General features: G+C 59.4%; 1 protein-coding gene across 1 annotated transcript; it reads left to right on the top strand.

Moving 5' to 3' along the window:
• The first annotated feature begins 8,593 nt into the window (after nt 1-8,593).
• On the top strand, nt 8,594-10,246 carry Nrarp (NOTCH regulated ankyrin repeat protein). Its single transcript, XM_071601212.1, has one exon. The coding sequence runs from the start codon at nt 8,717-8,719 to the stop codon at nt 9,059-9,061; it is 345 nt and encodes a 114-aa protein (XP_071457313.1). The 5' UTR covers nt 8,594-8,716; the 3' UTR covers nt 9,062-10,246.
• The last annotated feature ends 6,235 nt before the right edge of the window (nt 10,247-16,481 follow it).

The raw sequence follows: 16,481 nt of genomic DNA, 5'->3' as shown, positions 1-16,481 counted from the left end.
GGGCGGCCCTGCACAGGCTCACAGGCCAGTCCTGGGAGGGCTGCAGACACCACTCAGCGAAGGCTGGGCCCCAGCACCTTGTGCTGCACTGTACCCCGCACCTCTGTCCCCTCAGTGGCCTGGGGAGTACAGCATGGACCTCAGCCTCCAGGGGGGCAGCTGCAGAGACTAGGGTCCCAACTTCTCAGAGCCCTTCCCCAGTGGACCTGCAAGTGACCACAGGCCAGACCTACAGTTCTGCCCACACAGCTGCCTAGGAAGCCCCCAGACCCAGAGGCCAGGCCTGGCCCAGCTGAGGGAGGGGAAGGAGGGCACGGGAAGGAAGCACTGCCTGGTCAGGGGCTTCCTGGTGGAGGGATGGAGCTGCTTCCCCAGAGGAACCCCTGTCAGGCTCCAGGGCTGGAGGGACAGCTAAGCCACAGAAGTACAACCTCCAGGTGTCGAAAGGCCCGTGGGAAAAGGATGTGTGGGCAGGGCTGGTGCCGCCCCACACAGCACACCCTGGGGCTCCCACTGTGTCATCCCAGGACATTGCTCAGCTCAGGCCCTGGGTGGGGAGGGGGCCCAGCAGGGCCAGGTGACCACAGCTTTCAGCCACCTGCCTGTGGCCCTGCATAGGGCATGGGTACCTGCCTCCTACGGGTGTCTGACATGCGGAAGTGCAGGCTGCCCCAGTACCTCCATGTGCTGGCCTGGGACACACACCCAGCCTTGCACTGGGAATCCTAGGGTTCAGACCCATATCCTTGTCCAGTGGCTGCTAGGAGGGCTCTTCACTGCCCTCTCAGGCTCAGGACGCCTCAGCACAGGCCAGTCCTGACCTCCCTCCCCCAGGATCGCTGAGCTGAGCCCCTCCCTGCATGGTTAACCTCAGAGACCACCTCAATGGGGTGGGAGCCCATTGCCTGTCCTGAATGAAGTCTCCATGTAGAGGCCAAAGAGGTTTTGCTCCTGACCCCTGTGGGCTTTGGGGCCCTGCTGGGGGCCTCTGAGGTGTCAGAGGGAAATGTGGACTCTGAAATGGACAAGGCACCTACCCTGACCCTGCATCCTATGCCTGAGCAGAGCTGGCCAGAGAACCAGGCCTGGCTCTGCCCTCCAGGCTCTGGGTCTGGGAGGGGAGCTGGAAGAGTCCACAGGGCCTTAGGAAAAAGAGGAGGCCACCGTGGCACAGGCAGGATGGCTCCCAGAGAGTGGTGTGGCCTGCCCCCACAGGTCCACAGATGGGACAAAATTGGGGACCATTACCTGTCTCTGTGAAGCCCCTGACCGTACCCACAGCTACAGGAGCAAGCTATCCCAGGCCTGCAAATGTGACCAATACCTGAAGGTCTCCAAAGACTTGATGAAGTAGCTAGTGTGACCCAGTGGCCGTGAGGAGGGCCTCGTGGCACAGATGAGAGCCTCCCTGGGGGCAGGCTGCCACAGGGTTCCCATCCAGCACCCAGCTTCCTAGGACAACACAGGGCTGTGGTCCGTGCTTCTCTCTGTGAGGTGCACAGACGGCTCCAGGACCTGGACACTCAGGACCCCATGCTCTCTCTGGTGGCCCCTCCCTTGCACACACATGTACAAACACGTGCACAGAAGCATGCTCATAGCCATACATGTACACATGCTCACTTGTGCACACCTTCCATGCAGATATCCGCCCACATATACTGTCACATGCAGACATCCCTGTGTGCATATGACTTGCTCTTCAGTGAAGGGCAGGGATGGGGTCTATAGAAGTGGGTCTTGGGACCCATTCATGGCACCATCCTGAGGCCAGGGGAGAGACCATCACCCAGAAGGGCCAACAGCACATGCCCTGGAAGCAACCAGAACAGTGAAGTTGGAGGTGCCCCTGGCTTCAGGCCCATCTACCACGCATGCACACAGCCAGTGCCCGCTCAGGCCCGAGCCTCAGGAAGGGACTTTCCCTGGGAAAGAGCCCATGCCCTATGCAGGGCCACAGGCAGGTAGCTGAAAGCTGTGGTCACCTAGCCCTGCTGGACCCCCTCCCCACCCTCAGCACAGTGTGCCTCTCTAGGTGGCCCCTGTCTTTCCCCTTCCTGCTGCCACAGTCCCCACCTGAACAGCCCCAAGCTGGCTGGCCACTTCCCACAGAGGTCTGGGGCAGAGAAGGGCCCTCCTTGCAGCAGGTGGTGTGCAGTGGCCTCCGTCCTGGGTAGCTCTCGCCTCTGTCCTTGATGCACTCGGGGGAGCCCTTCTTGAGGGCTGCCAGTTCCAGTCCCGAGGATCTCAGACATCTCAGCTTCCCTGGGGGTGGACAGCACCTGCCTGTGCTGGTGCCACAGAGAACCACAGGGTAACAGCAGGGGCCAGGCAGACTGGTCTCCCAGCGGGGAGACCAGATGGAGGCCTGGTGGGGCCAGGGTGGGACTGCATCCATCCCTGCCCTGGCTGCAGTTGATTTTGGACCATCTGTAAAGAAATGTTTCCCTAGCAAAATGACCAGGGTTGACAAAACTAAGGTCTGTCCCACCTGCTGGCCAGAGTTCCTACAGTCTTCACTGGCCTCAGTGACCCCTTGCCTGGCCCATCTGCCCTGTGCTTGCAGTAGAGATGGGGGCCTCCTCGCATGGGGCCACCCTGAGGTCTCTGGTGGCCCCTTGGGCCCCGCCCACTCACTCTAGGCTGGCTGATTTCGAAACAGTCTCTTTGGCAGTGGGCTTATCTGCTCATCGCCACAAATGGGCTGGCCCGCCCCCGCCTGCCGGGTTCTCAGGCCCCCAGAGCCCTAATCAGCAGATCTCGCGCCCAGAACATGTTTCCCAGGGACCTTTGAGCCCCAAGAACATCCCAAGGTGTGAGGTCCCCAGGGAGGGAACCCAGTGGCCTCAAGGCTTCTCAGCTCCCTGCACTTTGCCCCTCTCTGTGGGAGTGGAGGAGGCTGGGTACCTAGCAATGACAGTGAGTGACAGGGCTCTTAGCTGCATCATGGGCATGGGTGGCTCTGAGCCCCATCTTAGGACAGTCCCATCATGCTTTGTCATCTTTGATGGTCAGATGGGGAGGCTGTCCAGAACAAGAGTGGTCACAGGGAGACAGTTGAGCTGTGGGACCACATGCTTCTCCACAGGTCCCTAGCTCTTTGACCTGCCTCAAGATGGGGGTCTTGGCCCTGCAGAGGGTTCATTCTGGGTGCTCTGAGGGGATGGTTTCTGTGCCCTGTGGACCACAAGGGGGTAGTGGCCAGAGGGGGCTGAAAATGGAGAAGGCCAGGTTCGGTGACCTGGGGAACCAGGGGTACCTGGATAGAGAGAGGTATGGGTCTGGGGTAGATGAAGAAGCAGGAGGAGGAGCTGCCAAAGAGGGACTTTGGGCACAGCTCAGGTGGCCAGCCTCAAGCCAAGGGCAAGGTGGGGACTAAATAATCAGGGTACTGCTTCTATCCGTCCTGGCCCAGCCTCCCTGCTGCTAGCTAGAGGTGGCAGACCTGCAGACCAGCACCCCAACCGTACTGGGCAACAGAAGGCACACAGCTGCAGCTCACAGAGGTCCCAGCAGGCTTTCTGGGGAGTCCCCACCTGCTTGTGTCACTGCTCACTGCCACAGTGTCCGGGAGGAGCCCAATCCCTGCGAGCCACACTGAACCTCCAGCCCAGTTAGCAGCCCCTCCAAGGGCTGCTCTGGCCAGGGCAGCCAGACAATAACCATGAAAGATACCTGACCCACATGGGTCAGCTCCTTCATGTCTGCTAATGTGCATCCTACAAACCTGTCCTGAGCCCATTCCTGAGCCCGGGGACTGAAGGACACACAAGACCAGGGCTTCCAGACAGCCAGGGGGCTTGCAGTCAGAGCCCAGGTGTGACCCCAGGGCCCTCTCCCAAGTGGCCCTCCAGGGAGAGGAGCTCCGCAGCTTCAGGAGGGAGGCATCTGGCTGGAGGTATTTGTGCCTGCACCAGGGTACTCCTGTGGGTGTGAGCACCTCCATGTCACCACTGTGTAGAGGCAGCTGCTGCTACTCAATGCTGAGCCCAGGTGGCCACTACTGACCACCACTTGGAGAGCTCAAGGGTGCTGGTGACATGGAGTGCAGGGAGCCCAGGGATGGAGGAGGCAGGGGTAGGGGGACAGAAGGAAGGGGGAGGAGGGGGAGGCCCAAGAGGGGTTCCTGTGAGCAGCCAGCATGGGCAGCAGCCTGGGCTCTGACTTGGTCTTGCAGTGGCCTGCCTCCTCCTTGCTCACCCCCGAGGAATGCGACCCCCCCACACTTCCCTTTCCTCTACTTCCTGTCCCCAGCGGAAACCAGCTCAGATTTGGCTGAGGAGTCTAGGCGGATGCCTCCTGGTAACAGGGCCTGGGGGCAGGGGAGGAGTAGCCACCTCTGCTCAGTGCAAGGAGCACCTATAGGCCCCAGGTGTGTGGGCCCAGGAGCAGAGGCTTTGGGCAATGCCAGGCCCACCTCTGCACATCATCCCTGGACCAGCCCAGTCGGCTCTCCCTGGGGTTCCTGACCACACCAGGGCTAGCTATTGCCCTGAGCAGCCCCTATGGGTGATAGCCCCTATGGGTGACAGCCTGGGGCTGCTCAGGGCAATAGGGTGGTGTTTCCCACATTTCACATATGGGGAGAGTGGGACTCAGAAATGGGCAGGGACCAGCCCAGACATACCCAGTATCATGGCAGAGCCAGCTCCAATCCCGCCCTTCCCCCAGACCTGCTGGGAAGCCAAAGGGCCTGAACCTGAGGGTTGGGCAGGGGCATCAAGGGGAGTCAAGGGGAGCTGTTTCTAAGAGTGGTACCCCAGTTCCACAGGCCATCCTGGGAGAGCAGCCCTGACCACACTCCTCCCTACTGAGGATGAGAAGGAAGTAGCTGCAGGCATTTGACTGCTGCCCAGCCCAGCTGCATCCTGAGCCTCTGCTCCCAACTGAAACCCAAAGACTGCAGTGTCCAGGACAGACAGAGGCAGAGCTGGGAGACAGAGGCTATGGAGAGAGGAGACTGTGCCACTCTCCTGGCAAGGACCTGGTCAGCTCCGGCCATGCCCTGCCCTTCCACCCCATCCTTAGCTGAGGCGTCTGCACGCTGGCTGGCTCGGTGGGGCTGAGGCTCTGCCCTGCCCCACTCTGGGTCCAGGTGCTGGCAGCAAGCCCAGCATGCAGGTTCAGTCCCAACGCACCTTCCCCAGCCCTGCGGGCAGGTCAGCAGTAGGCTGCCTCCTGTGCTGGGGACAGTCACCAGGCTGACAGGGAGGCTGTGGCCCCTGGTGCCAGTGTGCTGAGTGGCCAGCCGGGTGAGCAGGAGCCCCGGTCACAGGGATTGTCTGCTGCAGTTCCTGCTCCACGTCCTTCCTCCGCTCTGGCCGGTGCTGGCCAGGGCTTGGTGTTTGTTATTTGATTCCTATCCTCTCTCAGCCCTTCTACCAGGTGTCTGGGCTGCTGGGAAGAAACACTCTCCTCTTTCCCACGCTCCCCGACACATTTTAATGAATTAGCTGGAAGCCCCGCCCCCACTGCCCGCTGGCCTCCCTCCCCTGCTCAGTGCCTTTAAGGTGGCTGAAGGCCTCGGCCCAGCTCTGGCCAGCTGCCCCTTCTGCACTGTCCTCCCCCAGGCCCTCCTAAGCTGCCCCATCTGCCCTGCCCAGACTTCTCCGGCTGGGTTCCAGAATGTTCCCCATGCTGCCACTGTTCTGAGCCCCCTGGGAAGGAAAGAGGAGCCTGGAAGGAGACAGGGTCCCACCAGTGCCTTCTGGGGGTGGGTAGTGGTGGGCAGGACACCCCTGGGCTAGCATTGTCAGGATCAGGCGGGGAGGTTGGGCAGTGCCCAGCTTTACGGGTGGGAGGGTCTCTCCAGGCCTTAGGCAGGGATCACAGATGCAGGAAATCAGCACTGGGTCCTCTCTGAGTCTGGCTGGTACACAGTGGGTCCCCTCCATACCTTCTCTCTAATGGCATTTGGAACAAATGTCCACCTTTTGGACGTGTCCATCAGCAAACAATTGGGCAGCACTTACAAGGGGCTGGTGCCCCCACGGTCCTCCCACATCTCTTTCTCAAATGGGGCAGTTTCAAGGAGGAGGAGGTGGGGCCAGGCCAGAGAGTCAGCAAATCCCCCTGCAGCCACAGTGGAGGGGCCCAGCCCAGGTCTTCCCACAGGAGCCCGAGGATGGTTTGGCCACCTGAGCGACATACAGTGGCCAGGGTGAGGGCTTGTGCCCAACCACACAGGAGTGGCAGCCAGGCCACATCTGTCAGCCTTGCTCCTGACCGATGGCAGGGTGACCTCAGGGTAGGCTCCCACCAGGCAGGGCTCCTACACCAGCCACACCACCCCTGCCAGGGCCGCCAGAGCCACCAGCCATTTCACGGCCTCGAGGCGGCAGCCTCAAGTTCCCACACTGAGCTCACACAGGCCCCTTTGTCTGCCAGAGGCCGCGGATGTCAACAGGACCTTTCTCCCAGGCTCTGCTCCTGCCAGTGTCTCGGATGCCCTTCTCTAGGCTGGGCAGGAGCCCACCTGGGCAGGAGCCTATATGGGAACCCACCCACCTTCCAGGGCACCTGGGCTTGGTGAGAGCATGGGCTCCCCTTACCACAGCCATGCCCTCCATGTCCTCCAGTCAAGTGTCACCAGGCCCTGGGCAGATGGGCAAAAAAAGAACCAAAAGGCAGTCCACCCTTCTTGGGCACATTCTTGGAGCACACGTCCACACTCGGCCCTTGGACTGCTGTGCAGCCACCAGCCAGAACCAAGTTGCCAGCTACAAGGCAGCCCCCTTCCTTAGGAAACCAAGATGCTAGCTGGAGACAGCGTCCCCACCTGAACCTTGATGTTGCTACCTGCAGAGTGCAGAGAACCAGCACTGTCCCTCTCACCTCAAGAGCTCTTGGTAAAAATGCAGAGGCCCGGTGGGCAACGTCAGGGGAGCAGAGCCAGAAGGACCAGGGACCTCAGGAGAACCAGAGCTGTCCTAAGTTGTGCACTTGAGGAATTCAGGTCCCCAGGCCACCAAGAAGACCCCAAGGGAGCATGGCCCTGTCAAATCTGCCAAGGTCAGGCCTGAGAGTAGTCAGTCAGAGATGGGCACTTGCCCAATTTTTCTTCCTACTTTGGCTGTGACCATCCCCAGAAGACAGAATAAGGTGGGGACACACCTGTGTGAGTGGCCAGATACTTGGGCAGACACCTAGGAGAGCCCTGCAGCTCTCCTGGAGAGGCCCAGAGCTGCCTGTTTAGAATTCCTGCTCTAATCTGGGCACAGCCTGCTGGCCTATAATCCTAGTTGCTGGAGGCAAAGGCAAGAGGATCAAAAGTTTGAGGCCAGCCTCAGAATGTTAGTGAGACCCTCAGCAACTTAGGAACACCTTAGCAAGGGCTGAGGCTTTAGCTCAGTAGGAAAGAGCCCCTGGGCTCAATCCCCAGTGCCCCCCCACCCCCACCAAAAACAAAGAATTCCTGGCCTGGCCTCAGAAGGAATTCAAGCCCCAGCGTGCCCCAGCCTCCTGCTTTGCAAGTCTGAGAATCTGAGAATGATTCCTCCTTAATTCCCAGAGACCGCAGCAGAGCTGTAAACTGTAAACCCTAATGAGGAAATGTGGCAGTGCTGCGTCCCTGGCTAGCACCTCTAGGTCAGTTAGAGCTAGTCAATAAAAAGTCAGTTGGTTTTACAGTTTGGAGAGAGTAATTTCAGAATTCCTTTGCAAGGCAATCTTGAGTGCCTTACCTGAGACTGCCCATTTGGCCAGATCTCTGTGCCTCCTACATGCAGACAGGGGCTGGGCAGCAAAGAGGCCAGTACTGCGGTCCAACGACAGCCTTCCACTGAGAACCTGACCCCGCCCCCACCGCCCAGGCTTTATCTGGAGAGGAGAGTGGGACCCCTTCCCGGGATGACTGGGGGCTTGGGGCTCCTCTTGTCAATGTGATGAAGTCAAACAGACTGGGCGTGCCTCTGGGGGAAGCTGCCCTTGCGCTGGAAGGACCAGTGTAGTGGAGGGCCACAAGCTGGCGCCCTTCGTGGAGTGGCCGTCACCAGCATCCGACTGAGCAGGGAGCTCAGAATTTCCTGGGTGGCTGGAGGGGCTGGAGTGGGCGGATCGACGACGGAGGGAGGAGGAGGCACAGGGCGAGCGGATCCAGGCGGTAGCAGCGTCGGAGTGGGCGCCCCGCGGCCACCTGGCTTCCCAGCCTCGCGCCTCCAGCAACCAGCGCCCCCTGCCGCGGAACGCACCGCGCCGGGACACACCCCCGGCATCGCCCACGCCCCGCCCTCACGTGCACAAGGCCCAATAGCCGGCCCGCCGGCGCGCGCGTCATGGGGCCATTGTTATGCAAATATAAGGACTGTAAAAGGCTCCCGGGCGCCGCGGGTGAGTGAGAGCCGCGGCGCGGAAGTACACGAGTGGGAGCTGTGTGGGAGCGCAGTTGAGCCCAGCAGGGACTGGGACCGCGTGCGTTGCAAGGACTGGGACCACGCGTGTTGCCGGGCCCGACCTCGCCCGGCCCCCGCGAGCGCAGCGACCGCCCCCGTCACCCGCCAGCCCGGGCGCGGCTGGATGCGGCGGGGGCCCCGCGGCGGCGGCCCGCGGCCCCGAGCGCCTGGAGCGCGCAGGGGCGGCGTGCGGGGCCCGGGGGCGCTGCGCCCTCCATGCGCCGAGGCGCGTCCCGAGACACGCCCCGAGACAAGCGGGGGCCTGCGCCGCAGCCGCCGCCCGAGCTGAGCCCCGGCCCGGCGCGCGGCCGGCGCCCGGCGGCAGCATGAGCCAGGCGGAGCTGTCCACCTGCTCGGCGCCACAGACGCAGCGCATCTTCCAGGAAGCGGTGCGCAAGGGCAACACGCAGGAGCTGCAGTCACTGCTGCAGAACATGACCAACTGCGAGTTCAACGTGAACTCGTTCGGTCCCGAAGGCCAGACGGCGCTGCACCAGTCGGTCATCGACGGCAACCTGGAGCTGGTGAAGCTGCTGGTCAAGTTCGGCGCCGACATACGCCTGGCCAACCGCGACGGCTGGAGCGCGCTGCACATCGCCGCCTTTGGCGGCCACCAGGACATCGTGCTTTATCTCATCACTAAGGCCAAGTATGCGGCCAGCGGCCGGTGATGCCCGCCCGGACCCTGAACCCCTCCAGCCCGCGCCCGCGTCGTCTCTGCTGTACCTTCCAGCCATCTACCTCCGTGTACACTAGGGTCGCAGGCCCGTCGGCAGCCCAGCCCTTGGCGCCCGCAGCCACGACGAGGACAGAGTGCGCGTCCGCGGCCCCGGGGCCCGCCGCCCCGCCGGCCAGCGCCTCCCCTCGGCAGTGCCTGGCTGCCCGGCCCGGTCCAAGCGCCTTCCCACGGTCCCCGCCTGCCGCCTCGCGGGTGGGGGCGGGGCGCAGGCGCCAGCCCCTTTTGAAATTTGAGTCTCACAACCAGTGAGTTCGGAATCCCGAGATACCGGATCCTCGGCTCAGAAGGCTTTCTCCCGAAGCTGAAAGGCGCGCGGCGGGGGTGCGGCGGACTCGGGCGCCCATCGCCGCCCACGGGACCCGCCATCCCGCAGGGCCGCAGAGCAGTTACCGCGCAGCCTGCGCGCCCGCGCGCCACAAAGGAGATGTTCGCTGTCCCTGGTGCCCCAAACTATTTATCAAGTGTGTGTATATTTGTGGGTGAAGTTTGTGCGCCTGATTTTTGTTTGGAAAATATTATGCGTGGTCAATGTGGTCATGGGGGAAAGATGCATTTTTTTCTAGTCTTAAAACTAAAAACTTGAGTCTACCATTTCTTGGTTGCACTGAAAATACCGCCTAGCCCGACGGTTTACCCGTTGCTCTTCCCTCCCCTGCCCCAACCCCCTCTCGCTCCTGCCTCCTCTTCTCTCCCCCTCCTCCTCCCTCTCCCTGCATCCCGAGTGAGTTTCGGAAGCCCAAGGCCACCCTTCCCCTCCGTGAGAGGCCACCATCTCGCAAACCGGCTGGTTTTGCAAAGTTTCCTAGGGGGCCTGGAAGCTCGCTGGTGCTCGCGGGGCAGGGATGTGGGGGTAGGAGCCGTCGTTACCCTCACTAGTGAGTTCTATTATAGTTAACAGTCGGTTGCACACTTTTTAAAAAAAGTAAATGGATTTGCCGCGATTAAACGTCATAACATTTATGACAATATAAAATATTAACATATTTTAAGCCAAGTTTTAGGTGTATGTTTTGAATCTTGGTTATAAACCCAATTTTAAAGGGCGTTGTATCCAGCGTTGTGAAGGCAACAGTGTACCCATATTTATATTTTTATAAAATGCCTATAAGACTGTGAATCTCTCGTGCTGTTGCTGAGTGGAAGGGCCCCTGCGCCCTTCCTCGGCCTCCCCGGCTCGAGGACCCACTTGGGATCCGAGGATCTGCCGTGGGGGAGGGGCTGCGCCGAGGACGGGACGGCAGAGGCGCTAGAGCGTCGCTAGCAGTCCCGAAAGGAGCCTTCCTGGTTTCTGTGGTTCCGATTTTCTATGCAACCCCATACCCCTTGTTTTGATCCTGGGAAATAAAAGGGAGGCTGAATTATTCAAATTTAAATGAGGTTTCCCCTTCGTAGAAGTGCTGCTGACCCTGCGTGCAAAAATGGGGAGCACTTGAGGACACAGGTGGGTGGAGGCCCTTTGTGCTGGCTGGTCACGTGCGGCCTCTTCGGCTTTTTAAGGAACGTGTGAGAAGAATATGTTGATAATGTCAGTGAAACGAGCAGACATTGAAACAAGCACAGATTACTCCAAAAGGAGTTCTGTATATTTTTTCTACATGCAAATGCCTTTTTAATTATGTTAATTAATGTTAAGACTCCTAGGCTTATGTTGGAGCTGCTATGGGCCGGGGTTTGATCACTTCCAACTGGACAGAGTCTGCAGCACATCCTGAGTGTACGATATAGACTTGTAGCCCAGCATGAAAAATTTATAAATAAATTTTTCATTGATCTTTTTATATTAAAAAAAAAAATGAGTTTGTTGTTTCTTGTTCTTGGCCAGTGTAAGACACCCCCTTCTGGGATGAAGTCAGCAGGGCTCACTGTTTGCCATCACCTAAAGACAGCTCCTGGAAAACGACTGTCCAGCCCCACTCAACAGCCAAATCCAAGCCGGCCACACCGGACTTGTGAGGACCCAGGGCTGCCCCCATTCCAGCCACCTTGAGGGCACTGGAGCTGCTGCCTCAGTGGCTTCCTGACCAGTTCTGTGGCAAGGCTGCCGAGATCCCAGAAAGACCTGCCTGCCACCCAGCCTGAGAGCTAAGCTCTTGGAAGGGACCAGCCCTTCTTCCCTCCTTGCCAGATGCACACAGGAGTCTTAGATTTGGGGGAACATTATGGCTGCTCACTCCTGAGGTGTGTTTGCTGTGCTTCCCAGGTAGACAGACCCGGGTCACCCTCTGGGAGCAAGTTTGGGGCCTAGGGGTCCCCAGGTGTGCAGGAGGAGAGAGACTCTCACCCCACTCCCAACATGCCCTGGGGCCCTGCAGGGAGACCCCCACCCTCCAGCAACAGCAGCTTGCAAAAAGGAGACCCTGGAGAAGGGGCAGGGTAAGTCTCACTGCCAGACTGTTCTGAGTGTTAGGAGGTGGGGCTGTCTCCAGATACTCTCAGACCCCTGCACAGGGTGGCAGCTGCCCTCCCCAGGCTGGCACCCATGCCAGTCCCTGTTAGGGTCCTGCTCCTACCCTTGGAGATCTTCAGATGCATTTTCTTTTGGTTGAGTAGGCATTTCTGGCCACCCAGCACTGGCCTGGGACAGTGGCTACACTGTCTGTGGAGGTGAGTGGACTATGTGATGCTAATGAGCTGTATGGAGAGCGAAGGGTACCCACCCGCCCAGCACCCCACCAAGCCAGGCCTTGGGAAGTTCTGCCCTGGGCCAGCTGGCAGCTGCCCAACCCGCCACAGGAGAATCGCCACAAAAAATTGGATGCTACTGGGCATCTGGAGAATGAGTCAAGCCTGGGCATTGCTCAGGCACCCAGGGATGTGCTGGGCCATGGCTTCACTCTACACCCCCTTGCCCCACCAGGGACTGATTTCACATAGGGCAGAAAGACCTTGGAAGAAGATGCCATCACTGGATAGGGCCCAGTGTCCACTATCCTGCAACACCCTTGAATTGCCCCACTCCAGAGAGGCACTAGTGCCTCGTGGGCACAGAGCCGCCACCCCAAGGGAATGTTTCCAGTTCCCTTAAGGGACACTTTTGACTGAGAAGTCTCCACGCTGCCCCCTGGGAAGACAGTCTCTCTTAGGCACAGACACCAGGCCCCTGGAGAGGGGACTCAGGGATGGAGCCTTGGTGGAACTTAACTTCCTTTCTCCTGAGGTTTGCTTGCAGCCAACCCTGGGAATTGAGGAACTGGGCAGGGGATAAGACACAGGAGACTCCTTCACAGGAGCCCTCGTGTCTTAGAAAGGGACCCTAGGCAGCACTTTCCAGAATGAGTAACTCTGTGAAGAGGGACTGCCTGAGCAATTGTGGCCCAAAGTGTGACTACTGGGAGGGGACAGGGTGCTTGAGGTGGGGACAAAGGGGGAGTCCCTGCTAACCAGGCATAAGATTTAAGCTGCTGTGTGTCTCTGACTGGTGTGTCTGGGGCAGACTGTCCTTCCAGGGCCTGGGTGCCCAGCCAATAGCGGACTGCCTCCGTTCTGGTGGGTGTTGGCAGGTATTGACCAATGGAGTCTTTGGGAAGGCCCCACCCCCCCTCCTATGCTGGTCTCTGGTGGCCAGGGTGAAAAAGAAGGCACAGCTGCCCAGCCTCCAGACCTGAAGGGTGCCTGTGCAGGCTAGTGGGGGTGCCCCAGGCACTGAGCAGACCCAGGGGAGGTAGTGCTGCAGGCTGGGCGTGGGCTGCTGGGAAACCCTCATAGGGAGAGAGGAGGCCCACTAAACTAGTGAGAGCAGGGCCTGCCCCACTAGACTCTGCAGCAGGGCCATCGGCCTGTCTGCCTGTGATCTGACCCTGACGGCACGCAGGAAACACAGTTGGAAACAGAGAAAGATGCTCAGCTAGAAAGTGGTGCCCAAGGAGAGAGGGCCGGATTTGGAAGCCAGGGAGGAAGGAGAGAGGGAAGGGGCTGCCCGGGGTCAGTCTGTTCCCAAAGGCCTGTAGCTCAGCACCAGGAGGGATAGAGGGGTGTGCATGAGAACACAGGGACAGCAGCCCTGTGACCTGGGGAGGGCCAGCTGCCTCCCGGTGCTGCCTGGAGCCTGCAAAGAGGAGGCGGCGGCGTCCACCGGTCTTGAAGGTCGGGAAAGGAGGCCCCGCGCCGGGACAGCTGGGAAACAAAGCCACAGGCCGCAGTGTGAGGGCGCAGGCCACAGAAGAGGCCGTCGGAGGTCTGGGAACCTCCGCAACTGCTCCTTCCGAGGCCTCCAGCGACACCCTCCTGGGGCTCGGGGTCCGGGGAGGCCGCCCCCCTCCCGCACACTCCGCCCCGCCCGCCCGGCCGCTGCCCCAGCCCCCCGCGTGGCGTATTCTTCTGCTCGGCCGTCCTTCCGACCGTCCCTCCGCGAGTCCGTCTGTCGGTCTTTCTTCTCCCTCCCCTTCCAAAGCCGTGGCCCCATTCATCCCCGAGGCCTCTGCCCTCTCCAGAGCGCGGTCCCGCTCGGCGAGCAGCTGCTATGCTAATGAGGCGGGCGGGGGACAGCGGCGGCGCGGGGGCGGGGCGGGGGCTCCGCCGGGTGGGGCGGGCTTTCACAAAGGCCGGTCTTTGCATTCAAAGCCCGCCGGGCCCTTCAGCCGATCGCGCCAGGCGGGGCCAGGCGCGGCGCCCCCGCCGAGCGCACGGTCCGCTAGGGGCAGCGCCCTGGCCCAGGGCAGCCCGCCGCCGGCCCAATACCCACTTGCCTCGCGCGACACGAGGGTAGAGCCCAGCTGTCGTCTGCTCGGGGTCACGGCCCGGGACTGGCGGCTCCTCTGGAGAACCCGCCTGACGCTGCAGGGCGAGGGGCTCAAGGACGCCCCGCGCGGATGGGGCAAGAGCTGGCGGGGCCGCCTGAGCACCTTGGTCCCCGCAAGACTGCGAGGCGAGCCATCTGAGCTGGAGATGGGGACCCTCCCGCCACCAGGCGCAGGAGCGCGTGGACGCAGAGGAAGGGGCGCCGGGGTCCGACCCCGAGGGATGGGGCGGGGCGCACAATCCCGGAACCCCTCAGCCTGTCCGGGACCTGCCCACCCTCTGGCGACCAAGGATCGCCAAGCAGTGGGAAGGTGGCTGTGGTACGCGGGGCCGTCGGGCCGGGAGGGACCCGGCGCAGCTGTGCTGCCACCATGTGGCCGTGACCCGCACTGCACCCAGACCCACAGGGAAAAGGACCCCTCTGCGCCCACCCAGCCTGCCCCCCGCACTGTGGACCGGAGTCTCGGGCCAACGCCCACACCACCCTCACGGGCCTGGAGCTGCTCACAGCTGAGCTGGACCCCGGCCGCCTCCGCTGGGAGGTGAGTCGGACAGACGCAGGGATTTGGCTGGAGCGCTGCGAGCACCGAGGAGCAGGGGCGGGTGTGGTGGAGCGCGGGTTACGTGGGTCGGGCAGCCCCGCAGGTGACCAGCCTGCGCTAGGGCTAGGGCCACACCCTTCCGGCAGGGCCAGAGGGCTCGTTCACGGATAGCGGCGGCCAAGACCAGCGAGACCAGCTCTGTGCGGCACTCGGACGCTGCCGTGGGAGCTGGCAGTGTCCTGTGTCAAAGGAGTCCAGAGGGAAAACCGGAAAGCACATGCCACAGGGCCAAGCCGGATGACCACAGGGCCAAGCAGGTCTGGACACTGCCCCTTTGTGGGGCATGGAGTGGGCAAATGGACCAAAACTGGGGACACTTGGTGGAAGGGATGCTGTACTTAGAGGTCCTCTCAGCCCAGGCGTATCAACAGATGGGCAGTGACAGGTGCCCAGCAGATTTCAAAGGAGGCAGCAGGTGTGCGGAGCCAAAGAACCCAAGCCAGGCCTGGAGAAGGTGGCCAGGGTGTGTGTTTGCCTGATCAGATGGGGGGGGAGGACGTTCTAGGGCTCAGGGTGCCAGAGATGGACAGTGAGCAGGGCAGTGTTTATCGCAGCTCTGGGACATGCCACCGTGTGTCACACTTCAGATTGGAAGAGGACACAGACCACATCCCTCAGGACCCCAGGGACAAGTTGCAGGATGCTACCAGGTCACCCATGGAGCCTGGAACTCAGTGGGCTAGGGAGGTTCCCATGTCCCATGGTGGCTGGTACTGCCATCTCAACACCAGCCCCACTCCATTCTGGTGGATATGGCCGTGCCAGGTGTGCAAGAAAAGAGCTCTTTGTTCAAAGTCTTGCCTGCCCAGGGACAGAGCTAGGAGACCTGTTTATAACTAGTGTATGTCCTCCAGTTATAAGACCCACAGGTCTGTGAAATCCCTCACTGGGTACCCGGTGCCATCTCTTAGCACGTGGGGAAGAATCCCCACAGGAACCAAACCCAAAGCATTCCATAAACTTTCCAAAAGGATAAGACAAAGTTCAAAAGTAGCAGTGTCTTCAGAAGAAGATATACAAGTGACCAACAAAAATATAAAAAAGTGTTCAACATCTTTAGTAATTAGAAAAATGCAAATCAAAACTACTGTAGGATTTCATTTCACCCCAGTCAGAATGGCAGTTATCAAGAATACAAGCAATAACAAGTTTTGGAGAAGATTTTGGGGAAAAGCTGCACCATATATTCCTGGTGGGATTGAAACTTGGCGCAACCACTTCGGAAAACAACGTGGATGTACCTCAAAAAAACTTGAAATGGGACCACCATTTGATCTGGCTCTCTCATTCCTTGGTCTGTACTCAAAAGACTTAAAAATCAGCATACTATAGTTATAGCCACACCAATGTTTATAGCAGCTGAATTCACAACAGCTAAACTGTGGAACCAACCTAGATGCCCACCAATAGATAAATGGATAAAGAAAATGTTATTTATATACAGAATGGAATATTACTCAGCATAAAAGAGAATAAAATCATGGCATTTGCAGGTAAATGGATGGAATTAGAGAATATCATGTTAAGCAAAATAAGACAACCCTAAAAATCTAAAGGCGAAATGTTTTCTCTGATTAGTGGATGATGATCTATGATAGAGGGGCATGGGAAGAATGGAGGAACTCTGGATTGGGCAAAGGGGAGGGTTTATGGGGGTAGGAAAGATGGTGGAATGAGGTGGACATCATTACCCAAGGTACATGTATGATTGCATGAATAGTGTGTTTCAAATCATGAATTGAAATGTTGCACTCCATTTTGTGTATGATGAATTGAAAAGCACTCTGTTGTCATGTACAACTAGAGAGAACAAATAAAGAATAAGATTGGAAACCAGAAAAGGTAACAATTCCAACATCACATTGTAAATGTACCTAAGTTACACATTTGAAATGGTCACTTGTATGCGAATTTAACCTCAAATAAAATATCTTTTAAACAAGTCGACCTTCCAGCCAGCAGAAAAGGGAGGGTCCTCTCCTTCCCTGACACTTCCTAGAAGTCCTTCTTGCA

The sequence above is a fragment of the Marmota flaviventris genome, chromosome 13, assembly GCF_047511675.1.
Source record: "Marmota flaviventris isolate mMarFla1 chromosome 13, mMarFla1.hap1, whole genome shotgun sequence".
Classification (NCBI taxonomy): domain Eukaryota; kingdom Metazoa; phylum Chordata; class Mammalia; order Rodentia; family Sciuridae; genus Marmota; species Marmota flaviventris.
Note: the sequence above shows the minus strand (reverse complement) of the source record. Positions and strands in the feature narration are given on the sequence as shown.